This window comes from Natator depressus, chromosome 6, assembly GCF_965152275.1.
Source record: "Natator depressus isolate rNatDep1 chromosome 6, rNatDep2.hap1, whole genome shotgun sequence".
NCBI classification, from domain to species: Eukaryota; Metazoa; Chordata; order Testudines; family Cheloniidae; genus Natator; species Natator depressus.
In genome coordinates, this window is record NC_134239.1 from 98,447,347 (window position 1) to 98,474,204 (window position 26,858).

The 26,858-nt window shown below is 40.4% G+C and overlaps 1 protein-coding gene across 3 annotated transcripts in view; it reads left to right on the forward strand.

Moving 5' to 3' along the window:
• ZC3H14 (zinc finger CCCH-type containing 14) overlaps positions 1-26,858 on the forward strand; it is a 44,354-nt gene that overhangs the window by 6,996 nt on the left and 10,500 nt on the right. For 2 of the 3 annotated variants that reach the window (XM_074956088.1, XM_074956090.1), the window contains 10 exons: positions 5,693-5,807; positions 11,482-11,522; positions 11,902-12,097; positions 12,497-12,920; positions 14,505-14,671; positions 15,020-15,120; positions 17,843-17,998; positions 22,116-22,190; positions 23,285-23,444; positions 26,030-26,253. In XM_074956088.1, coding sequence (XP_074812189.1) covers positions 5,693-5,807; positions 11,482-11,522; positions 11,902-12,097; positions 12,497-12,920; positions 14,505-14,671; positions 15,020-15,120; positions 17,843-17,998; positions 22,116-22,190; positions 23,285-23,444; positions 26,030-26,253 — 1,659 coding nt within the window. The remainder of the gene's footprint in view (positions 1-5,692; positions 5,808-11,481; positions 11,523-11,901; positions 12,098-12,496; positions 12,921-14,504; positions 14,672-15,019; positions 15,121-17,842; positions 17,999-22,115; positions 22,191-23,284; positions 23,445-26,029; positions 26,254-26,858) is intronic. The other variant, XM_074956089.1, reaches the window with a different exon arrangement.

Consider the following 26,858-nt stretch of genomic DNA (forward strand, 5'->3'; position numbering starts at 1 on the left):
TGTATGTGTACATTTTTATTCCGATTTGTGTCTATTTGTGTCATTCTGTTAGGTTTTCTGTAAAAAGACTTGTTTTTGGTTTTTTTTAAAGTTATTTATAATGTAGAAATAACTGTTAACGGAAAATCTCACAACATAGGAAACTAAAGAGAAGAAAAAATATTCTAAAATGCTAATCCAGAATTTTTCAAAATATACCTAAATCTCACATTTGTACAGATCCCCAAGTTTTTCAGCAAGGGGGTAACTTCCATACATTTTGGTAAGAGACTAGGGGACTGTGAACAGTAGTGTCTTACTCTGGAACGGTTCACAAAGTACTAGTACAGGGCTGAAATGATATCTTATGAGCTTTAAGAACTGCTGTTGCAGTATATGAATTTAACTGCTGTAGTCACACAAACTGTCACATTCTCCTCTGTACATTTTACAATATAAGAGAAAATGTAATTCTGTTCAGTTATGCTTTGATTTCACTTTAAGACTTCCTCCTCTTTTCTCTGATTTGTTTCCTTAGGCCCTGATACTGTAAAGGCTTATGCATATGCTTGATTGTAAAGTCTTCAGGGCATGGACTGTCTGCTGCTCTGTGGAGTCCTAGTAAAATGGGGCCCCACTCTTGATTTGTTCTAAGGCACTACTGTAATAAACGTGTTAAGTACAAATATGCTTGACCTTACACACTGTGAGTAGTCTCTCTGAAGTCACACAACTCACAGTATAAAGTTAAGCACATGAATAAGTCGCTTCAAGATTGGGGCCTTGATTTTTATATATTTATTTATTTATTTTTTTAAATAAAGAATGGATGTACCATTATTAAGGTTAAGATTTAGTCATGGGTATTTTTAGTAAAAGTCATGGACAGGTCATGGGCAATAAACAAAAATTCATGGCCCATGACCTGTCCATGACTTTTACTATAGACACCCCTTACTAAATCTTAACCCCGGGGCGTGGGTGCACTGGGGGGCCCCCGGGGGCCAACCCCACTTGCTGCTGTAGCTGCAGAATTTCATGGAGATCGTGGAAAGTCATGGAATCCATGACTTCCGCGACCTCCCTGACAAACTTGTAGCCGTAGCCACTATTTCCTCTCAGCAGCGTTCCCCACCACTCCCTCAAATAAAGATAGGTAAGGAGGCGTTCTGAATTGGATTATCTTCAGTAAACATTATTGGTTTTCTTTTACGTTTAGTGACAACGGTAGCTTTGGGGTTGCGCAGCATTGTTAAGTGTCATCAAAATAAAAAAGGGTACATCTAATCCTCTTCATAAAGTCATTCAGAATGCTGCTGCTGTTTTAATAATCTAATAGTTTGAAATGTAAGGCACTGTAGAGAATTGCAGAGTGCTTTATACATAGTAAGGAATGAAAGTAAAAGACATTGTTTCATTGATATTCATCTGAAATGAACAATAGTTTGTTTTTAATCTTTCATTTTAATCTTTTAATCTCTCAATCAGGCCCTGATTGAACAAAGCACTTAAACATGTATGTAACTTCAAGTGATTTAATTGGCGCTGCTGACATGCCTAGTTATGCATGAGTTGAAGTGTTTTGCTGAATCCAGACCCTAATGATCTTACCATTCCCCCATGAAGTATATAGTGTCTGTCTATGCTTATTCATTTTTTTTTAAGATGGAATTTTTGACGTTAATAGGTAAAGGTTTGTCTGTAAATTTTATGCATAAATCAGAAAGGAAATTTCTTTATTTCAGGGACATGTTTTCCGCCACTTCCTGCAGCTCCCGTTGGCCGGGAACTGTGAACCGCGGCCACTGGGAGCTTCAGGGGGCAGTGCCTGCAGACGGTCAATGCAAATAAAATGTCTCGTGGCCCGCCAGCGGATTTCCCTGATGGGCCACATGCCAAAAGTTGCCGACCCTTGCTCTATTTGGTTGCTTTTCCTGAAGGAGAAAGCCCTTTTGCAGTATAGGGCTTTTATCTTAAATATTTGAATAAATGAGAAACGTATACTATGAGTGTTTAAATTAAAGGCCATAATATACAAATGTGATATCAAAATGACATTGTTCATATGTTTATCATGTATGTGTGACTCACTTGCTCTTTTAAAATTTTACTGTAGTCTTTAATTTGGGTTCTGGTGGAGTTGACAATCTTATGTGCTTTAGCCATATCTGAAGCTTGTTGTATTTCAGAGGAACTGGAAAACTTGTCCACGAAAAGCTTGCTTATTCATTTGCTTATCAGATAATCTATTTGTTGTGCTGTCATAAGTAGGTATGTCTGACATACCGGGATGCAATCCAGACCAGTGATGGGCTGTCTCATCCCTGTCCTACAACCGTTACTCCTGGGGGAATACTGCGCATACTCAGAATTTATGTCCCCTGCAGATTTCTTTGCTTCCCCGCAGAAAAATGACTTTCTGACAGGGAAGCAAAGGGAAGCCACAAGAGCAGTCATGTGACCCTCCCCGACAGAATGTTTTGGGTGCTCAGGGCAGCCGATAGAGAGGTAAATGACTGTGGGGCAGGGGGCAGGATTGGGGAAGACCCAGCCGGTGGCTCCTGCCCAGCACTGGGCTCAGCTGCTAGTCTCGGCTGGGCTGGGGAGGACAGGACTTCCTCTTCCCCTGCATGGCATCTGGGGCTGTGTCAGACCCACCCCCAGATTTCTCCATCGGTTGTAGGAAGCTCTGCAAACTCCCCTCCTGCCTGCGTCTTCTCCCCCACCCCCGGCGCATCCTGCACCCATCACTCCTCAGCTGCAGGGGGAGTGATCACTGTACAGGGAGCTACTCCCCCATCCACCCAACCCCTACTGCATCCAGAACCCCTCATACCCAGAGCCTCACGCCGAGCCTCCCCCTCGCACCCATAACCCCCCCAATAAGCCCCTACCCCTGCACTACCTTGATGAGCCACCCACACCCGGATCCCTACCGTACCGAACTCCAACCAGCTGCACCTGGATCCCCACTCCCCTGGCATCTGGACCCCACCACTGAACCCCCCCACACCCACCCTGCTGATGTCTATCCCCCCCACACCCAGACACCCCCCCCCCCCGAGCCCCAACCACCTTCACCTGGACCCCTTTGCAGAGTCCCATTACTGTTGCACCCAGAACCCCCCAACAAGCCTCTGTGCATCCAGATTCCCCACACACACACACACCCGGACCCCACTGAGCCACCTGCACCCAGGTTGCCCCACTCAGAACCTTCTAAATCCACACCTGGATCCCTCCACGCTAAGCCCTTCCACAATTGGATCCTGCCTTGCTGAGCCTGCTTGCCCACACCTGGTGCACTTGGCATGGAGGGGCATGGCCCTGGGGTGTTTCTGGGGCAGGCCTGGTCCTTGCGCTGTGTCAGGGTTGGGTGCAGCTTCACCACTGAGTCTGTGTCCCGGGAGGAAGCTGCACAGTGATCTCCCACCTCTGTGCAGTCAGTGGCCTGTGTTTCCCAATGCCATGCTGGAGCCTCCACATTTATTTGACAAATAAAATTTGCGGAATTTTGCAGAATTTTAAAATATTGTGTGCAGAATTTATATTTTTTTGGCACAGAATTTTTAATTTTTTCATGCAGAATGCCTTCAGGAGTAAACCTTGAGTGCCGCATTATGCCTTGCTTATAGTAGCTCCAACCTAGGCCGCTCACAAACGGCCTTCCAGCATGCACGTCTCACCATAAGTCTCTGTAGAGCTGCAGCCTGCCAGCCACACTTGGGTTTCACTCTAGCTCTTACCAACCTTAGTTATACTGCATAGTATTCCCCAGCACACTCCCAGTCCTGGATCTCCTCCCTCCCCCCCCCCCAAATGTGTCTTGTACTGCACAGCCCTCTCCCTGAACAGTGCACATTAATTCCGTCATTCCTTTAAGGAATAATACACACAAGTTTACCACCTTAAATGGAGTTACTCAGACACTTCAATTTAAATACTGGATTAGCTAAATCAAGTTTATTAACTACAAAGAGAGAGTTTTAAGTGAGTACAAGCAATGAGGCATAAAAGTCAGTAATGGTTACAAGAAAATAAAGATAAAAATGCTTTCTGGTGCCTAGTTTAACAGATTTTAAAAATTTTATTAACGCTAATGTTAAAATTACATAATACACAGGTTGCAAAAAGAGTGACTGTACATCTGGGTATAGTGCTTGGATTATCCACAAATACAAAATTTGTTTTTAAAAGTCATATGGTACATACATAACATAATCAGCAATAACCCAGATTTAGGTGAATAATTTTAAGAATACAGTTTAGATCAGGGGTGGCCAACCTGTGGCTCCGGAGCCACGTGCGGCTCTTCAGAAGTTAATATGCTGCTCCTTGTATAGGCACCGACTCCGGGGCTGGAGCTACAGGCGTCAACTTTCCAATGTGCTACAGGGTGCTCACTGCTCAACCCTTGGCTCTGACACAGGCCCTACCCCCACTCCACCCCTTTCCGCCTCCTCCCCTGAGCCTGCCATGCCCTCGCTCCTCTCCCGCCCCCCCGAGAGCCTCCTGCATGCCACAAAACAGCTGATCGGGAGGGAGGGGGAGGCACTGATCAGCGGGGCTGCCGGTGGGCGGGAGGTGCTGGAAACGGGGTGTGGGGGAGCTGATGTGGGGGCTGCTGACGTATTACTGTGGCTCTTTGGCAATGTACATTGATAAATTCTGTCTCCTTCTCAGGCTCAGGTTGGCCACCCCCAGTTTAGATATTAGACTCACAGCAAATTTTCTTACCACATGCTTCCAACAGCATTACTGACCAAACTTTCAGGTCAGGATTCCTCCCCCAGAGTCCAATGGCTGCTTCTTTTGTCTTCTCAGGTGCAAAGAGTGAGATGGACAGGGAGAGAGAGGAGAGGAGCTTTGGAGTATTTGCCCCTCCTCTTTATAGTTTCAGTCCCTCTTTGAAAAGCATTTCTAGTTGAGAACTGAGAGACTGGGGTCTGATGGACCAGGGAGACCTCATGCTGTTTCTTTTCTAAGATGCAGCTTTCTTTGTCCTTGCCCCCCTTTCTTGTCAAAGAGTGGTCACTGGATAGGGGATGGCCCATCAGCTTTGTTGACACCTGGCTGGGGCGTCTGCTTGCCCTTTGTTTTTAAAAAACTGGTTTAGCTACTCCCCAGATTTATCTGGGAAACACACTTCAGTCATGATTTCATCTTATGTTCATAACTTTACACATGATTTTGCTAGATGCATTTTACAATGATATTACTGATCAGCAAGTTAGGAGTTTTCAAGTGATACCTCACAAGGCATGCCTTGTACAAAGATTATTACAATAGCGTAGAGGGTGTGAATACAGGGCTGCATTCCATCACAATATGTCAAACATAGAAGGGTTTTGATGAAGCAATTTCATGGGTTACATGTAGTGTTGTCAGTGATGCAGATTTTTTATTGCAAAAAAGAAAACCTTGAAAGCTTTTGATTTTACAAGAAAATTCGCAAGTGATTACCAATTAGTTTAAACAAATCTGTTTGGCCATGATTTTGCTATTCTCTTGCTACATTCTGTGCTTCCTGTTTAATGAAAATCTTTATTTCAAGGAGTTTATAGTAAAACTGGAGAAATATTTTGATGTCTTCTTTTTCTCTGCCTCTTTTATGCATCTACTGTACTTCGAAAATCTTATAGAAATGTCATTGTTAATTACAAAGTTGCTTTGAAAAATAATAACAAATTGTACTATTTTTTCTTCCAATTAGATGAAGAGCTCCCTGATTATATTATGGTCATGGTGGCCAACAAGAAGAGTCAGGAGCAGATGGCAGAGGACCTTTCCCTTTTCCTAGGAAACAACACTGTCAGGTTTACTGTATGGTATGTTTGTGATCTACATTTTCCATGAACCTTACTTCTAATAATTATTTTGTAACTGCATTCTGTATATGCGACTTGAGAATATAAGAAATTACACATTTTGTCATTATGCAAGTAAAGTTTGATCAATTAATTTTTTCTTGTGCATGAAGTGATGCAATATAGTAACTGATAATTTTTAAAATTATTACTTGTAGCTTGCCAATATTCAGGCAGTGGTAATACTAACATATAATATACAGCAGTTAGAGACTGAGGTATTGATATTCTCCTTTTGTCCATTTTTCCAGCTGAACTGTTCTGAAATGTTCAGAATAAATTAGGAGTCTATTTAGACATGGGTTAGCAAAACGGAGTTTCAAACATCTGAATCCCATCAAGGGAGTTGCCCTCAGAAAATTACTACTGCAAAATTATATAAGAACTAGAGAACATTACACAGTGCAGTCATATCTGGTTATGGTAGATGTATTTGGTAAACTTCCCTTTTATTCAGATTAACACAGCTTCTGTTAGAGATGTTGATATTGTGTAGGCATTATAGGTATGCAGTGTGGTAGCCGTGTTGATCACAGGATATTAGAGAGACAAGGTGAGTGAGGTAATATCTTGTATTGGACCAACTTCTGTTGGTGAGAGAGACACAACCGACTTCTTCCACAAACTCTGCAACATTAACAACCTCCCTCAGAACACCATTCTTGCCACCATGGATGTCACTTCCCTATATGCCAATATTCCTCACTGTGATGGCATAGCTGCCTGCCTCGAAATATTTTCAAGACAATGGACAACCCTCAGATATCTACCCCAAACACATCGCCAAATTCATCCATTTATCCTCACCCATGACAATTTTCCATTCAACAACACCATGCATTGTCCAAACCATGGGAACATCCATGGGTACCAAGATGGCTTTCCAATATGTCACCCACTTTGTGTTCCTCCTTGAAGAGGAATTTCTGAGCAAATGCACCATGATACAAGTGATATACCTCAGATACATCAATGATAGATTTCCACCACAACATTAAAAACCACCACCTGTCCACTAAACTCTTTCTGGAACGGTCCCACACTAGCATTAACTTCCTGGACACCATAATCAGCTTCAGCAGTGGAACCCTACAGACAACCATATACAAGAAACCCACGAATCACCACATCTGTCTTCATAGAGCAAGTAACCACACCAAGAAATCTGTTATCTAGAGCCAGGCACTCAGATACCACAGAATATGCTCCAAGGCAAAAGTCCAGGATATACATCTTAACACACTTTAAACTGTCTTCACCAAACAAGGGCACTCCACCAGAGAAGTAGATCTGGTCAATCATGGAATGGTCCACCCAGATACCCTGAGAGACTGCACACTCCTAGTTATCACCTACCAACCCACACTGGAACCCATATGAGTATAGTGAAACCACTAAAACCCATACTCAATGAGGACCTCACCCTGAAAGAAATCTTTCCAGAACCCCCTCTTCTGACCTTCAAACAACCTCCCAGCCTCTCCAAGCTCCTCCTCAAAAGCAAACTCCCCACAGACCAAAATGCACCAACTCAGAGTGTCTCCAGACCCTGCCAGAGCAACAGATGCAAAACCTGCAGACATATCTCCACTGTTGCCATGATCAGCACTCCCCACAACACACCTTTCAAGATCCATGGGTCCTACACATGTCTATTATAACACGTGGTGTACCTCATCCAATGCACTAAATGCCCCAGTAACAACTATGTGGGTGAAACCAAACAATCACTATGCTCTCGAATGAACTCTCATAGAAAAATGATAAAAGACCAAAAAAACCTGTTCTCTGTGTGTGAATACTTTTCACAAAGCGGTCACTCTATATCAGACCTATCAGTCTTCATGTTCAAAGGAAACTTGCACAATGCTTTCAAAAGACAAGCCTGGGACCTTAAATTCATGAGTGTGCTAAACACTAAAAATCATGGACTGAACAGAGACACTGGATTTATGGCTTATTACGACAATCTATAACCAGCAACCCTCCCCCAGCTGCCTCTCCCTTCCTCTTCCCCTTATGACTGGAGTGGTGTTAACGGGTCACTTCAGCTTGAATGGTCCCTTGAAATATGCGTTAACTACTTATGCTAAACAATCTGTTCCAGACCTGAAGAAGAGCTCTGTGTAGGGCTATGTCTGCACTATAGCCTATGTCGGCATAACTTATGTTGCTCAGGGATGTGAAAGAACCACCCTCCTGAGTGACATAAGTTACACTGACGCAAGCGCCAGAGTGGACAGCGTTATATCGGCGGGAGACCTTCTCCCACCGACATAGCTACTGCCGTGCATGGAGGTTGTTTTATTATGCTGACGGGAGTGCTCGCTCCTGTGGGCATAGAGCGTCTTCGCCAGATGCGCTGCAGCTGTATAAGTACAGCTGTGCCACTGTAGCCCTGTACCTATAGGCATGGCCTAAGTTCATAAGCCTCTCTCTCTCACCAACAGAAGTTGATCCACTAAAAGGTATTACTTCACCCACCTTGTCTCTCACGGCATTATAGGAACATAGGAATTGCCAAATCAGGGCAGATGATTGGTCCGTCTACTTCTGTATTCTTTCTTTGGCAACAGCTGTAGATGCTTCAGAGAAAGGTGCAAACTGCCTCCCCTAATGACTCCAAAACCTCATGATGAACAATTATGAAAAAACCTGCCCATCAGGGAAATATCTTCCAAAGTCCTAGGAGCTATGGATACTTTATACCCTGAAACATGACAGTATGAATCCCTCATAACTTTTGTCCTGTCTAATGTAACACTGGGGAGGCTTACTGTCTTCACCTTTCATTAAATTTAGGTTTGAATGGTTTTAAAGTTTGATAATATTTAAAGGGGTGTTGGGTTAATTTAGGAGCTTTCCAACTTTGAAAGTTTCAATTTTTTCCACGGGTAAACTGACTTCTGAATTTTTTTTACCTACTATAGTTTAAAGTAACACTTAATATTTTAACTGAAATAAAATAAAATATTACAGTTCTGGGTTTTTTTTTTTTTTTTTAATTTGCTTTGTGCCTTTGGCAGCAGTTTGTTTATTGTCACTTTCACTGTTTCTCCTGTAAATTAGTCAGTTTCCCCTTTTGTTGCTATAGGCCATTCATACAGCAGCAGGACAGGAGAAAAACATTTTAAAAGATGGGGAAAATGTGATTGTAAAAACACAACAATTTACATGAGGAACTGAAAGGCAGGTGTAGTACCTGGAACTAATTTATAATTTTTAATTGACTAGATATCAACACGACAATGTCCCTTTACAGGACATTGCTGGCATGTGTTGCTTTTAATTTATTTTAGGCAAGTGTAGAGGTGAGGTGGGCGGGGGTCACATGTCCCACCCAGATTTTTGTGAGCACTGTGCTGCCTTTGTGTGGCTTTACTCGGCCTGCTGCGGGAAGGGAAGCTCTGTCCTTCTCATGCTGCACCTTCTTCCCTCCTACCCTTCCTTCCTCCTCCCCTCCCCCAGCACATTTCCAGTTCGCTTGGCCCTTCTCCCCAACAGTGGGCCCAGGTGGTGAGTGGAGGGGGTGGGACGGGTGCTACCTCTCCTGCTGGGTGAGGGTGGCTGCTCTGGGTCGCTGCCTCTGGAGCTGGCGGGGTTGTCTGCCCTGGCCCAGGGAGATGGGGCTGGAAGGTTCCTGTACTAAGAGGCAACACGGGGTCAGTCACATACCTGTTGAGGGCACAATTTAAAGATTGTGGGTATGTGTCACCTCTGCATGCTTGTCAGAAACAGAAGAAAAGAGCATGCAATTTATTGTTTTTTGAAAAGTATACACACTTGTACATGCTCATTTATTCCCTATTGTGGCATGCCTGAACAGTTTGTGGGTTTGGGTGTTTTTGTCATTTTATCAGTCACACATCTGTGTGTCTTGCATCCAGTGGCTACATGAATCAATTAGAAAACAAAATAGATACTGTCAAATGTGGAGGTTAGTTCCATTATTGGAACTTGTTCTTTATAGCATCTTTTAGCTAGATTATATCCCAGAATGTATTATTAAATATGACAGAACATTTTTAATACTTTGAAGGTGAATAAATTAAATTAAATCATTTACTCATAAGACCAGTTATGAGGTGAGGAGAGAAATTATTCTTCAGTGTAGGACGATATATCAAGATACATAAATTTTTAGATGTACTGCCTGTTTTGACAATGTCCTCTAAATTATTAAAGGAATGAGAGTACTGCAACTTAATCAGGCAACTCAGGTTTCTGGATCTGTTTGTGAATATAAATTTACTTCACAGCAAATATTTTGTCAAATATTGAAATACATTGTGGTTAAAAATAACTGAAAAGATGAAGATTAAATGAAATGTATCCAATGACAATCCAGAAATATGATGGAAAAAATTAAAATGGTAAATCCAGGAAACCTACAATTTTAAACATTGTTCTTATGTTTCCAGTCTTTGTTCTCACCAAAATGGATTTCTCTTAGATTTCAATACCAATCCTTTGCAGGGCATTCCCAGGTATAATGTATACCTCTAGTGTATAATTCTGATTCTGCTATAAAAAGTTTCACAGCACTGCCGTGACAGAGCTGTGGCTCAGTTAAAGGTTTGTGAGCCCTTTTCTGACCAGGGCGGAGGCCTGGCTTACACTAGAAAATGAGGTCGGTTTAACTGCATCAGTCAGGGTTGTGAAAAATCAACCCCTCAGAGTGGCATAATTAAACCAACCTAAATCTCAGAATAGACAATGCTAGGTCAAGGGAAGAATTCTTCCCTTGACATATCTACTGCTTCTCCGGGAGGTGGATTACCTACACCAACAGGAGAATCCGTCCCATCAGCATAGGTAGGGTCTGCACTGAAGCACTACAATGGCGCAATTGTGCTGTTGTAACGTTTTAAGTGTAGTCAAGCCCTGAGTGTCAGGTCGCACCTTTCCTTGTGTCCTGAGTGTGAAAGTTGATCCATGATGATCACATCAGCAGGACTCAGCTGACTCTGCTTTGGGAGTGTTCTAGTGAGAATGCATGCAAGAGGGATCACAAAGGCTTCCTTACTGCAAAAGTGTTACTCAATCTTTTTTTCTCCTAAATTTCAATGGAACTCTCTTAGGCTCCGAAATTATGAAGATGTCTAGTTGCAACTGAGTAAGTAGGGTTGAATTCTAAAATGGGCTAAAAATGGGGCATGCATTTCTGTTTTTCTCTCAAGGTAGGTCTTCAGTCAGTGTGAAATTTTACACAGGATTGTTTTATTCCCTTGTAATTTTCTTTGTTGGTTTTACTTCATACATTTTTAATAGGAAGCCTTTGAATTTGGGCTCTAGCTGAAATTTTTCCTTGGCCGTGTTTCTTGACTTCTCTCTTTAAAAACATTGTTTTACATATGCAACATTTGCTAGGGAAGTGGATCTTGCATCCATCAGGTGCACAAAGCACAGTATTTGATCTGTGTATACAAAACTGATTGATTACATCTGGGAGTGTACAGAGATTGATTGATTTTTGGGGTTGGATGTACCTAGAGCTGATTGTGTAAGTGGAAAGCAGGCTCACTCAAATGAGAGGCCTGTTGACATGAAAAATAAAACTTATAAACCTTGGCTGATTTTTGAATGGCTACTGTTCTGAAAGAGTTTAAATTACTCATCTCTCTCTTTTTTTCAGGCTACATGGTGTGTTAGATAAACTTCGGTCTGTAACTACTGGTAAGTAAAGTTTTTCCAAGAAAGCAATAACTTAGCTTTGGAAGCAGATATCAGTACTGTATTTTCTTATACTCATATATTTTGCCAGTTTTTAAAAAGTTCTTAATTGGCTGTATCACTAATATTTAATGTTTATGATGTCTGTGGCTCCTGGCTATGAAGAAAATTGTCATGTATGTTGCTTTTGGAATGAAGTAAATATGATCTTTTTAAGCAGGTCTTGCTGCTTTTTCAGTCCAGTGGTTTGCTTCTGAGGATTTCTGTAGAGGCCAGTTGTTCATTATCTTGTGGCTTTACAGTTGCACTTGCTGTATAATTGATTTACATAAGCTAAGTCACTGAACTTTGATGTAAGGGTGAGGTGCACCTGTCTTCACAGAACCTACTAGCCTAAAGTCTTCAGACTCTAACATCTTTGAGAGCAACTTGCCTTCCAGCAAAAGCAGTTCATGTGGGAGTGATGAGAGACGGCGTGAGGAAATCCTACCGCCTCTTGCAGTCTCCAGCACTCGGGCTGAAAGAAATGACTCCAGAGTTTCAACCAGCTCACAAGAGCAGAGAGCTGCTGCTGCCCGGTAAGGCTTCTACCTGCTTATTGGCAAGAGCTCAGATTTCAGAGGATATACATCACTGGAATTGTTGTTTGGAAGAGAAGTAGGAAATAACTAGCTGATGAGACCAGAACAGGAGAATGGAGGCTTTTCCAGTCTCAAGCAGAAAAGGGTTGCTACTGTGTGTTGCATAAAATAAATATTATACCTGAAAAGTTTACATCATGCTTCTTTATGCCATAAATGTTCTTATCTTAACTAACTAAACTAAAACTAAAAGTAGATGTAAAGTCTGCCAGATTTTTTAAAAGAGCAAAATCTTGTTTTTTTATTTCTGCTTATATTTAAAGCGTTCTAAATTTTGTTTTTCAGGGATTCTTATCTGGCAGTTAGTTGAGACTTTGTAACCTCTTCTTTCACCAGGCAGTCTTATGAAGATGGATCTGCATCCCGCTTAATGTCAACAGTCAAGCCTTTAAGAGAGTTGGCACCTTCTGAAGCTGTGATTGACATTAAACCTGAACCAGATGATCTCATTGATGAAGACTTAAATTTTGTGCAGGAGAATCCATTGTTGCCTCGGAAGAAAGCTGTTATAACTGTAACTTATGGATCTTCCCGTCCTACTGCTGAAATCTACAGACCACCAGCTAGCAGAAGCACAGAGAGCCATATACACTTACAAAGATTGCCGCAGCAAGGCAGCCTACAGGGTGGTAGGCAGTTAGACATGGAAAGCTGCAGGTCTTTGGAAACAATCCCGCTATGTGATCCAGAAGCATTTGGCAGCTTAGCAGAAAGTTACAGGCCCACCTCCAAACTGAGCGCTGATAAAATAAGCAGTGAGGTTAGTATGCAGATCTAAACTATATCTGTATTTGACACACACTCAACAAAGCCAAGTCACCTTGGATGACACCTAGGAGGGCATCTTGGCCGCAGTGAAGTCAATGGGAGTTTTGATGTAAGTTGCGCCAGGATTTCACCACTTTGGTCCACTGGCCAAAAACCAGTGTGCTTAACAAAAAAAAACCCTTCACAAATGGCTGACTAACTTGGTGATGTGGCATCTGTTTGGTGCTTTACTGACTTGGAGTAATGAATTAGAACATTGTTGGCAGTGAACATATGGTAGGTAAGAATAATCATTTTAATCTCTAGGTTTTGGAATAGCTGTGTTCATGCATGAGTTCTTTGTAGATCTCCAGTTTGCCAGGTGTGGAATAAAGACCAACACTGAAGATGAAAGAAGAAAATATATCCATCTACCTATTTGTGTATGTATCTCTATGTATTTTTAGTGTGCCAAACAACTTTGTATTTAGGGTGCATGAATCTTAGTCTCAAAAGCCATTGCTATTACATCACTTGCTGTGGATGCCAAAATGATCCTGTCAGCAGCAAGATAATTCTAGGACTGTCATATTAATGTATTTAGGAACATTGTGTGTAAAAGAAAAGGGATAAATGGATAGTTGGCTTTCAAATTGTTAGGACTGCTAACTTCTTAATAAAGTAAAAAAATTATTTGCCTTATATTCTAAGTGGAACTGTTTCTTGTTTTGTATTGTTTTTGACTATAATAATTTTTTGTGCTTATATAATGCTTTTAATCCAAAATGCTTTATAAATGCAGGTAAACTTCATCCTTTCATTTTATAGACAGGGTATCTGGATCTTGAGAAGTGATGTGACTTGCCAAAGTCTCACATGAGTTAGCAGCAGACCAGTCACCTCCCTTCCTGGGGTATATTAGACACGCCCCTTTGAGTGTTACTCCCCCCTCCCCTTTTTAAAATTAATATTATAATCCTATATTTAAAAAAAATAGAGATATTTTTATGGAGAGAGCCCTAGAATTTGGAGTAGCAGCCGTGTTAGTCTGTATCCGCAAAAAGAAAAGGAGTACTTATTTGTTAAGTCTCTAAGGTGCCACAAGTACTCCTTTTCTTTTCTCTAGAATTTGGAGTTTCATTATCTTCAGCCTTGTCTTAGACAAGTTTTTGTGGCTTGAAAGATTTTTCTCTTTTCACCAAGATGTTGATTTCTCATGGTATGTGTCCTCTGCATGGTCACTAAAATCCTTTGGTGCATCAGTCTGGCTAGTGAACACTCTCTGTATTTATCCAAAGATAGTGCTGCTGCATAGGGGAAATAGGAAAGTATAAGCAGTATAAATGGTACTCTTGGCAGCAGAGTTCTATCTAGGTGTTCCTTGGGGGGGATTGTGAGTCACATCCCAAACCTCATTCTTTCTATAGCACTTTTTTTTCCTGCACACAGTGCAATACATCCAGGATTTTAAGTGTGTGTCTGTGTCCTAGGTTATTGTTTAAGTGGAAGCTCTCCATCATCTGTCTATTGGTGGAATAACAGGGTCTTGTTTGTTTGCATATTAATGTGGATCTGATTAATGAATTGTTGGTTGCAGGAAGAAAGTTCCAGGAAGAGAAAATTGCCAGTTATAAGCTCAGTGGTCAAAGTGAAAAAGTTCAATAATGATGGGGAGGAGGAGGAGGAGGAAGAGGAGGAAGACTATGGGTTACGAATAGGAAGTATCTCCAGCAGTGTGTCTGTACCAGCAAAGCCTGAAAGAAGGTAGTTGAAGATTTCTGTGATCCACTACTGGTTTTTAATATGAATCTAATAAAGGGCAGCATGGAAAAGGAATGAGGTGATGGATAAATCAAGGTTAACTAAAGGTTTAGTATAGTATGTGAGCTAACTGGTTTAAAACATTAGAGTTGAAGAATACCTTATAAAAAGATTTAGTTCGTTAAAGTGTATTTTCAGATTGTGTATTCTAGCGACACTGTACTTAATTATGCAGTGTTTTAACATTTTGTTGAAAATGAAACATCACAGTACTGGATTTACAGTGGCTATTGGGATTCAGATATCTGCAGGAAAAATTAATTTCTCTCTCTCTCGCTCTCTCTCTCTCAGACCTTCACTACCACCATCCAAACAGGCCAATAAGAATTTAATATTGAAAGCTATATCTGAAGCTCAGGAATCGGTTACAAAGACAACCAACTATTCCACAGGTAATTCATGCCATTTTTATGCTTGGCAAAGCTATGTTATTTCTAAGTCCTTTCTAGGGAGTTGCTTACATGGGTGCTGATAGGTAGATTTGAAGGTTGGTCTGGAGCATTAAAGAGTGCTCTGAGATCAAGGGGAATGAGAAGAGACAAAGGTTCCTCACATGGCACAGATTCCATGCTATTGCGAGACAAAAAAAAATCCAAATTAAAATCTGCAAGAGCTGAGAAAAGTGTTTTTGAAAAGGGTATGGACAATGCCAGATGCTAATACTGAGCACTAACACAAGTTATTTTAATATAGTGCTTTACATTTTCAGAAGACGTCCCAAATATTAATTTTACAGAGCTGGGGAACTGGCAAAAGGAGCGATTGGCAGTGGCACTGTAGAGATAAGGGTGAGGAATGGAGTCAGATGATAGGATGGTCATTGAGATAGACGCTTCCTTAAGAAACTGTATGTCCTAGGGACGTACAGAGGAAGAGGAGAGGAAGGAGAAAGCATCAAGGGGCCAACTGTTGGAAGCGCATGAGATATTGTGATTCACAATCACCCTAAATTGGAAGAGGAAAACTATTCTGTGCACTGGAGTGAGTTTGGATATAGCGTGAGCTGATGGAAGACGGGGCAAGGATTGCCAGCCTCTTCACAAATGAGGCAGTAATGGAAAATTAACTTGGAATTGTTTTGGAGAAGAATTTGGTAAATCACTTGGCTATTTTTAAAACATCTTCCATACAAAAAATAAAGTGTTAAGAGAATGTTATTGAGGTTGTGAAGTGAAGTATCTGCAAGTTAGGAAATACCTGAATTAAAGTAGCCTATGGAGCATTAATTATGACCCTTTGGGCATATGCATTATAATTAGATGATCGCATACTAACTTTACCACAAGACCCCTGCTTCATTGAGTGCCCAATTAATAAAGCTCTTTAATATATTTTTTTTAATCCTCATTGTTCAATGTCATTCACTGCATAGCATCCAAACCCTTCAATGAATAAAGAATTTTTTAGTTCTTTATGGAGTTTTCTTCTGCATTCATACCATGGTGTCTGGGTGCCTCCCAAACATCCCTGAACTTGTTGTTATAAAATCCTTGCAAATTAGGGAGGTGCTATTATGCCCATTTTACTGCTAGGGAACATAATTATTAAGACAAGTTAGTGGAAGAGATGGTACTTACTAGAACCATAGCTTTACTATGTCAATGGGTATTTTGGTAGAAAAAGACACAGCAGCAGGAACTAGAGCTCCCTATGTGTGTCCTGAAATGCTGCAGGAGGCTCAGTGGGCCTGGGGGGATGCACAGTGTAACATGGTAGAAGATGGAACATTGCCAGAAACTTTAAAAAGTTGTGAAAACTGTCCTGTGCTTGCAACGGTAGTCATTTTCTGTGGCTTATAACTCAGCCAAAGTAGGGACAGCAGAAAACACCTCTCTGAATTCTGGGCTTATCTCCAGGCCATATTTCAGCTTCCTATTCCAAACCCCTAAGGTACAGGAGCCATTAATTTTTTTTGCAGTTTTTTTAAACATTACAAGTGTTAGCTGGTGCTGTTGCTTCAGGTACAGTACAATTTGCAAATGCTTCATATCTTCTTTAAACATTTTAAACAGAAAATGAAAATAGCATCAGTTCACGTACAATAAAAAGGATGAAAGAAGATAAGAAACTGAATGATAAACCCAGTACCCTGCAGTGCCTCATGCTGTACAAGCCAGAGAATGGTCAGGACTGTCAGTGTGGTATTCATCCAGAGTGCAGCAATCACATCCTCCCACAGTTCTTTACATCCAGCTCACGGTCAAAACCAAACCAAAGCAAGGAAGTCAAACTGCCATCCTGATGTCATCAAATTCCACATGCTGCTGCTGTCACATTCTACGCTATTTCCAAGGGCCTTGGGTAGGATTCTTCAGCATCCTGGCTATCACAGGTTGATTCAAACATATCCACAGCGTAGTCATACTGACAGAAGGCAGGAAGAGAAATGGCTTTGAAAGTCACTAGAAAGTCCGATTTGCATTTGCCCTCCATTTAACTACAAAAATAACAGGAGTACTTGTGGCACCTTAGAGACTAACAAATTTATTTGAGCATAAGCTTTCGTGGGCTACAGCCCACTTCATCGGATGCATGCAGTGGAAAATACAGTAGGACGATTTTATATACACAGAGAACATGAAACAATGGGCACTGTTTCATGTTCTCTGTGTATATAAAATCGTCCTACTGTATTTTCCACTGCATGCATCCGATGAAGTGGGCTGTAGCCCACGAAAGCTTATGCTCAAATAAATTTGTTAGTCTCTAAGGTGCCACAAGTACTCCTGTTCTTTTTGCGGATACAGACTAACACAGCTGCTACTCTGAAACCTGCCATTTAACTACAACACTTTTCTGGCCTGAAAGCTGGGTGAGTGAATGCTGTTGCTAGTGTCAATCTTACTTCTAATGTAGGCCAACTGTGGCTCTGCACTGGCTGTTTGTGTGAGGGATCAGAAGTTGATCTTACAAAGCAGGCGTCATAAGATTGCAGCGCATGGAACTGCCACTAGGCCAGTCTCTGGACTGCTTTTAAAGTTATACACTTAGCTTGTTGAGAGAGAAATTATTTTGGGATTAAATGCAAACGTAGTACCACTGTATGTTTTTTTTTTTGTTTTGTTTTGTTTTGTTTTTTTTTAAAACATGCTCAACTGTTTGACTTATGTAAAGTTCCACAGAAGCAGACCGTTCCAGTTGCACCCAGAACAAGAATTGCTCAGGATGAACCTCTGTTAGAAGTGATCCATGTACAGAGCCGACCTTCCAGAGTGAGTGCCCAGATTGAGGCAGAAGAACCCAAGGAACAGACGACAGAAAGAATTCAAGGTAATTCTGATAATACTTTTCAAAAACCGATACGTGGGAAAGTTACTTTACTTAAAGATGGAATCCTTTTACAGGCTGATTATCAAGTTGTTTGGTCACATGTGCATTATGGTAGCATATAAAACTGAAATTTCACCGAAAGTGCACCAGAGAAAATCAAAGTATGCACCGGAGAAGCAGATTTGAGCACCTTCTAGTGGTGCCGCAGCTTGTTAGTTGCTTCTGTAGCTGTTGGACTCTCTTAGAAGCCAAGAATCAAAACCATAAAGGGCTTTATAGATCAAAACCAACCCCTTGTGTTATACCTGGAAATGAGCTGAAAGCCATTGAGGTTTCTAGAGCAAAAGTGTAATATGTAATAATCACCTCAGATGAGCCAAGCAGGAAGCAAAGATTTGTATATCCTTCTGGTTTATAGTGAATAATTTCACATAATGGAGCTGCCGCCAATCAGGATACACTTATTTGCATATGTATTATGTTTGGTTACTATTTCCCCATCCTTAGTATTTTTGACTGTACTCTTCACAGGAGGGAAGGCTTAATCAGTATCTTACAAAAGAGAGAGAGTTACAGCACTGGAGATTTAGAGTCAAGGTGCAGCGTGCTGTGAGATATTACAAAATATTTTCAGCGCAACTGTTATCAGATGAGTTGTCTTCAAAAGTTTTTACCACTTTCTTTGTATAGGTTTTAAAACGTACTGTAATCAAGGGTTGCGGGAAGACTGTTAAGACAGTGGTTACTTAAGCATCAAGCTCTGTCTTCACCTTTTGTTATAAAACTGCTAAAAGAAAACTGACTTAACATTAAAGGCAATAAAGAGTATAACTCTGAAAATGTCATCAAAGTATTAGGTTTTCCTACGTCAAAGGGCAGTGCCAAGAACAACAGGTTAAACACCTCACCTGGGCTAACTGAAAGAGAAGCTGCTGTGTGACACTCTGATGTACCCGAGGATTCAGTTACTGTTTTAAGCATGTTGGAAAAAATATCCAAAGATCTTGGCTAAAATTAAGGGAATAAAAGAAATTATTCTAACAGCTCACGCAGATATTTCTGCTCTGAATGCCTGGGTTGCAAAGAATGAAGCTGAAATCTCTGCTTTAGAGATTAAAAGAAATGAATATGCAGCCTTAGCAAGTGAGTGTGACAGGCAGTTTGGAGTGTTCCTACCAAAACTAATGGATTTTGAAAGCCATGAGACAGGAAATAATAAAATAATTGTTGCCTTTGGAAACACTGACAAAGGTAATCCCATTTTTTAAAAAAAGTTTTGGCAGTAAACCTCCTGGCACTATTGAGCTCTTCTGCTTACCTTCCAGTTGGTTGTGGGAAGGGCTCATAGATCATTCAGTCCCCATCCAGCTTAGATCAAAAACCTAAACCTGTTATAATTATATTTTTTGAGATTCGATGCTAGAATTGTGAGATCCCAAAGGAAGCACAAAAGAATCATTTTTATATCATGTATATACCCAAACTATATAATTTATCTTTCTAGACTTACAGTTGGCCAAAAAAATAGTCTTCCCTTGGAAGACACTTCTCCAGTCTAAATTAGCAATAATGACCAATGTGGGCATTTCATGACTATTATTGAACCCTGGCAAGAGTTGAGGGTCTGAGGTAAGTCTTTATTGGTTTATCCCTTCAGAATTTTGGGTGTCTTCATCCCTAAGTTTTCCAAGTTCTTTGATACAACCTTTAACAGTGTGATGTTGTATTTCCATTTACTCAAAGAGGGTCACTTAGAATTAGCTCGTAGTTGCTCATTCTGTAGCGCTTCATGTAACTGCACTCATAGATGATGAGAGAGATTTTTGTGTGCGGCTAAGAAATCCTGGCAAAATCTTAGATAACATACAACATAAATAAGTGATTGGAGTAATAAAAGACCTAATCCTGCATTGGGCTCCACATGGGCCAAGGTCTTGAACAACATGTGGTCTTATGTCGTTGAACCAAATGAGCTGAATATAAATTATATCTACTAGTAAATGTCTTTCTTCCCCCTTCTTTTTCTAAAATCTGTATTTCATAATATTAGCATCTATTCAAAATTAAGGAGAAATTGAGATGATGAAAATAGTTTTAAAAAATCCAATAAATGTCAGTTGTGTTAAAGGAACACCATCAATTTAATAATCACACTGAAACTTTGTTTCCTCTAATCTCTATCAAATATAATAATCTTAGGTGTTTTTCTAGCAACAGAAAGTAACAAATTGTTTTTCTCTCTTTGTCAATGTTTACTTTGTGCATTTGAGAGCTTTTTTTCTTATACTTAGTTTCATTGTTTCCCCGTATATATAGTAAGTCTGTTGTGCCTACTGTTTGTGTGTCTTTCACATCGCAACTGAGGAGAGAAAAACATTTAAAGAGAAAAGTTGTCCTGGAGACTTGGGTGTAGGACATTCAGTTGTTTTCATTTTGTGAAACTGACCAGATTTCAAGTTGACAGCGGGTCTCTGTCTCCTGGGGATTCTAAATATGGTATTCTGCTTTTGGGTAGATCTGCATCTTCACCAGTGACCCAATGGAATTGCACGTACACTCCAAACTTAAAGGGATTTTCCCAATATTATACCAACCAAAGTAGAGTTCACTGAACATTTATTATCGCTTAATGTTAATACTTTTAGCTCAGTTAATCACTGATCCTGCAAACAAACATGTGCTTAACTTTGCTACTGTGAGTGGTCCCTCTGAGTGTTTGCAGGATTGGGGTCTTAACCACTTGCTACTGCAACAGAAACTTTTTTGAGGAACCCTCATTGCCCACTATTTTCTGTGCATCTTTGCTATAAACAAACCTGGTCATGTGTGTGCCACTGGAGAGATGGAGTGTGTCCCAGTGTGAAATGTTCAGGGAGGAATTCTTGGCTTAAAAAAAAAAAAAAATTAAGGTAATGTAGAAACAGCATGAATAAAAGCACAGCAAATATCTAGATTAAATTAAAGGGTAAAATGGATTTGAGTTGGACTGTTGTCAGGTTGGCTCAACTTCATTGTCTGAGGGGGCGACAATTTCCTGTTAAAATTAATCACTGTTTTTTCAATCCCTTGTTTTTGTTTTTATTTTTATATCTAGCCACATTAGTCTATAGCATTATGCTGGCAGATTACTTCAGAATCGGAGTGAGTTTGAATAATTAGTTCATAATGTAAGGGAAAACTTTTCCAGTATCGGTATATGAGATAGTTTAATGTTTATAAACTATGTAAACTAAATGTTGGGGGTTTTAAATGGAAATGACTGCTTAGGAACACTATCAACATACTGTAAGGGCTGGTTTACACTAGGTACTTACATCAGTATAGCTACATCTCTCAGGTGTGTGACAAATCCATACTCTTGAGAGATGTAGCTATATCAACCTATCCCCCTGTGTATACAGCACTAGGTTGTCAGAAGAATTTTTCCATTGACTTAGCTACCACCTCTTGGGGATGTGGATTACCTAATCTGACAGGAGAAACCCTCCCATCAGCATACGCAGTGTCTCCACTGAAGCGCTATAGCAGCGCAACTGCACAGATGTAGCATTTTAAGTGTAGACATACGCTAAATAGAACCAATTTTTCCAAACTTTAACAATAAATCTAATGCAGAAGAATGTGCTAACCTCATTTGTCTAGCAACTTTAAAGCATAAAGTAGCCTCTGTTTTAGTTAGTTCCTTGCATTTGAGTGTCCCTGAGAGGAGGCAGCTGGAAATGGGGATACCTGCTGTGCTACTCAAAATATAGAAATCCCTGTAAAAATGAGGGACAAAGGTGCAAGCAGAACTGATCTTCATAGTACTGTTTCTCCCAGAAGACCATGTATCCACAAACATAATCCACGCACAGTCACAACAATGGGAAAGACTGGGCTCTCTAAACAGCTGGATTTTGGTGTGATCCTGTCCTGCTGGAGGAAATGTTTTATTGCTATATGTTTTGGAACATTCGAGATGGAGAAATAAAAACACAGAAATGAAAATTTCTTCCTCTGTTAGATTTGATTTTTTTTTTTTTTTTTTTAAGATCAGAAAGAAAGGAGAGTTAGCAGCTGGGTCCTCTTTTAATTTTGACATGCAGTAAAATGTGCTTCTAATCCATATTTTCTTTAGGAACTCAACAAGCACAGCTCTTTTCCCGACTCCAGATTGAACCGTTAATTGAAGAAACTTTGCAAATGACTCAAGGTTAAGGATGGCTTTTCTTTTTTTCTTTTTGAAAATGTGATAGTTTGACCAAAGAGGTCATTGTGTTTTAGGTTTAAAGTAGCACTTCCCTTTAAATTAGTTATATTTGTAATGTCTTCTAGTTTTTACATGTTAAGTAAAATCTTTCCATCAGTAGGTGTCAAAAATGAGATACTGGCATATGGATCCAGCTGCTTCTGCAGAGCCAACCCAATAACAAACTCCTAGTGATCAGGCCGTATGCTGCTACACTTTCAGCTGATATAAGCAGAGTTGGTGCATAAAGAAGGAAGTACACTCATTTTCTGTTTAAAAACCAGGGTGGATTTGATTTAAATCAAATTGATTTAAATCATGATTTAAATCACTAGTTAGGAAGACTCGATTTAATCATGGATTTCTACATCAAAGTGCATTTTTGTTGGTTGTTATAACCTTAATACATATTCTTCACAGCTCAGAGATAGATGTAGGTTTCATTTTTAGAAGGTACACACTATACATTTTTGAAGTGATTTATTTTGAAAACTTTTCAGATTAGTTTTAATTATATCAGAAAATGAATGATTGTTTGGTTATTTCATTTACCAAAGGTAATTGAAGCAGATAGTTCACCTCCCAATGACTTCATAAATATCTCCAATTCAACAGGCTAATCATTAATATTTGGAGGATTTTCTTGCCATGCTTGCCATTCTTGCCATCAATTTTTTTGATTTTTTTAATTTGAATTGGATTTTTTTTTTTTTGAGGAAAAAACCTATCTAAAGATAGTTTTAATTTAGATACATTATAGCTCAAAGATATCTCATATATATCTAATATGTTCATGTAATGTTTAAGAAAAGTTTTGTAAATGAGTTTCAATAGTTCATGGATTAGGGACCCAATCTTATGGGGCTCCAGGGGCTTCTGTATAGATTATTTAGGTTAATCTTTCTATCTACCCTGTTAAAAACTAGTACAGAGAATTGAAAACAAAATGCTAGTTGGTTGGTCTCTTCTAAATTATTATTCAAAAACATGACTGCATACTAAAGTGCAATACGGTGGTTCTTTTATTCCAACTTTGATCCAATTTTTCTATGACTCAGATTATTATGACGTGGAGTCTGTGGTCCACACTGATACTAGATCATTTATTCTGAAAAAGCCAAAGCTATCTGAGGAAATAGTAGTGCCACAGAACCAGGAATTGGGGAAGAAGGCTGCGGAGGCAATGCGGGCACTTTCAGGACGTCTTATACAGACAAGGTAAAAAGTCAGTCCTTTACCTCATTTAAAGAAGTAACAGGACCAAATATAAGACAAGTCTTGTTACTGTAATGTATCTTGTAATTGGTTAGAATGTTTGTTTAAATGTAAGAGGTTCCATAGTTGGAAGAACAAATTCAGTACATTTCTTGGTTTCTATGCTGCAGAAGCTCAATCAAGACTGATGAAAAATGGACAAAAGAGCCTACAGCCCAGCCAGAACTCAGAAATCCTGACATTCATTTCTTTTAAATTGAAAATGTGTCCGAGGCTTGGTTGTGGTTAGAGCAGTTTTTTCATTTACTAGGAAAATGGAAAAAAGAACTGGATGGCTTGCAGGTATCAGAGGGTGGCCTCCTTGTATTGTAATTTTTATTACAGCTGTTACATCTTGCTGAAATCTAAGCAAATAGTTTGCATGGGCTCTTGTTAAAGAGTTTTAATTTTGTTTAACTTTTTTACTTGTTATATTTACTCTTAGCCCATCAGTCAGACTAAGATTTTGTCATGGTTATTTTTAGTAAAAGTCACGGACATGTCACAGGCAATAAACAAAAATTCACGGAAGCTGTGACCTGTCTGTGACTTTTGCTGCTGCGGCTCCATAGTTTCCCCCGCCACCATCATGGCTGGGAGCTGTGGGGTTCCGCCTCTGCACGCGGCAGCTGGAAGCGGCAGGTGACCATATTTCCCAAAGAGAAAACGGGACATCCCCAGCTGCTCGCCCAAGGCGTCCCTCTGCACTCCCCCTCCCCGCGAGGCTGTCGCCCGTTGCTACAATCCTGAGGAAAGCCCTCTCAGGAGTCTGTCACCTGTTGCTGGAACCTTGCGGGGGCCCCCCGCTGGCTGCCAGCTTGAGAGTCCCACAGCCCCTGGGGCTGAAGCAGAGAATGTCACAGAGATCTCTGGAAGTCATGGATTCCGTGATTTCCATGACCTCCGTGACATAAACGTAGCCTTACCCATCAGACTAAATGCTAAAAATTTTAAAACGGTCTCTTGGTTGTAGTCATCCTTTAGCCACCTATCATTTTGAGCCATAGGTGTGTAGAGAACGGAGGCAAACAGCGAGGTTAATGTTAATTTTAGATGGTAGGAGCTATTTAAGGAGGACAATGAGTGAATGTATTCCTGATTGGGTTTGCCTGGGAGTGTGGGTGTAAAACTGAGCTGACCTAACTGGAGCCTCCATACCCAGAAGCCAGCAAACAGCTATTAAGTAAGTAAATGGTGTGTGGGAGCCCTGCTTTATGGGAGTTTTCCTATAAGGCGTTTGGCCAAGGGAAGCGCGGGACTCGTAGCTGTTGAGAATGGTCTATGTTGAGTTCACTGGGTTTGCAGAAATGAGTGCCCAGTGGACAGCACTCCTTTTAGTTCATCCTAGTACTAGGTAGCTTCTGATAGGGAGCAGCTCTGGTTTTGGGGTATGTGTATGTTTTACCTATTTATATACAAACTGCAGGAATGGATGTGACGCCATGTGATAAATGGCGTTTAGCATGTACGTTTCATCACCTCACTGGACCCTAGCCTCCTAGTTCCTCTCATCCAGGGATCTGCTAACATTCCAAATCCCTGAGCAGTTTCTGTTTAAAAAAAGGCAACCTTCCAGAGAAGTGTTTCCTTTTTTGCTCTCCAAAAGTGAAATTTTGTCACAAAAATCACAGTTACTTAAGGCCATGGATGGTCATGATTCAGTCCTGTACTAGACATGTTTAGCATCCAATATCTCATGATGCTGCAGGGCTGGAAACTGGAGCTTTGTACCCTTAGAAAGAGGTGAGTCCTCCCATTCAATGGGACTGTGCTCTGACATCTAGCCCTAAAAGCTCTTGATATATATCGAGCCTTCCATTTGTAATGTTTTTAATATATTAAAAAAATATTTTAGGCCCTTTATAGACGTGTTTTCAATTTCAGTTGTTTTTTTCCCCCTTCTAACTATGTAGCATATAAAGAATACATGATGGTGTGGTGAGAGAGAAAGGCTTTGTTTGCACTTGTTTGGGATGGCTGCACAATTCACTTTTGCCTTTGCCACTTGTGAGTAATGCAGCCATCCTAAACTCAAGCTCTCCTACTCTTTTCAGACCTCAATATGGTGTATCTTTCACTGTCTGTCTGAGGGGGTATATGCATGTATATCGTATATGAAATAGCTTCTTCCAAGAATTCTGAATGGCATTTAGCTCACTTTTATGCCTCAAAATTGATTTATTTTAAACGGCTTAACTGTGCTCCTTTAGTAACTTTGCACCTATCAATGAGTCTCTGAATTTGTCCTTTTGAGCCAGCGTGCACAGGCTGTGAAATCTACCTGTTGAAATTTACTACTCTCTGTAGGTGTAGATTCCTGTTTTTTGGTGTGTCAGTGATGCAATAAGGAATGCTGATATTTGAAGAGGGTGATTATTGGCAAAAAAAAAAAAAAAAAAAATCAATCCTGGATAGTGAGATGCTCCTTGTACTTTGCCCTTTGGACTCATTCTTACAGCTCTGTTGGTATCAGTACTACTGACTTCACTCCAATTTCTTAGAGTTAAATTCCCTGTGATTTTTACCATGTGTTTTCTTCTGTTTTTTAGAGAGCAGCTTGCACAATCAGAAAAGCCTGCTAGCCCTAAGTTCATTGTGACACTGGATGGTGTGCCCAGCCCACCAGGGTACATATCTGATCAAGAAGAGGAGGAGATCTGTATAACTGAAGGAGTGAAGCCAGTTACCCAAAATGTAGCTGCAAACAAAGGATTAAAAAGCTTTCAAGCACAGCAGATGCAGGTTATAAGCAGGCAGCTGGAGAGCCCTTATGGTAAATTACCCTAGCCAACAGGGCCTTCATATTGGAGTTAGATTACTTTTTAATGTGGGGCTTTCATACTTGGGAGAACTCTCAAGCCTACCAGCATTAAACATCACTCCTTGCACTTGTCTGTATATTATTTGTTCAGGGTGTAACGAGACCACCCTTTGAAAAGTGAAATTTCAGCATTTAAGGGGATAGGGCCGTTTAACTTGCTGACCAAGAGCAGTAGCTGAAATTGTTCTCCACAGAGCTTTATGTGTCAGTAAAATTAGATAAGTGGTTTCTTTTGAACTTCAGGGAACTTTCACTTGTCAGAAAGAGCCATCATTCCCCTTACTTGCTGCATGATTGGCCCCAGGCAGGACTGCGTGTTCTGAGATGCACCTTATTAATTTGTATTGAGCCATTGAAAATGTGCCAGGTTGTGGTGGTAATCATGATCTTTCTGGCCAGATTTGTTCATTTCAAAAGCTGTTTTTAATGATAAAGAGTGTCTTTCAAATTGGTAGAATCTTTCAAAATAGAAGAAACTTTACTTATGATCACTATATGTTTTTCTTAATATCTCATACATTCAGAATGCCGGCCCAGGAATTTAGAACATTGGCCAC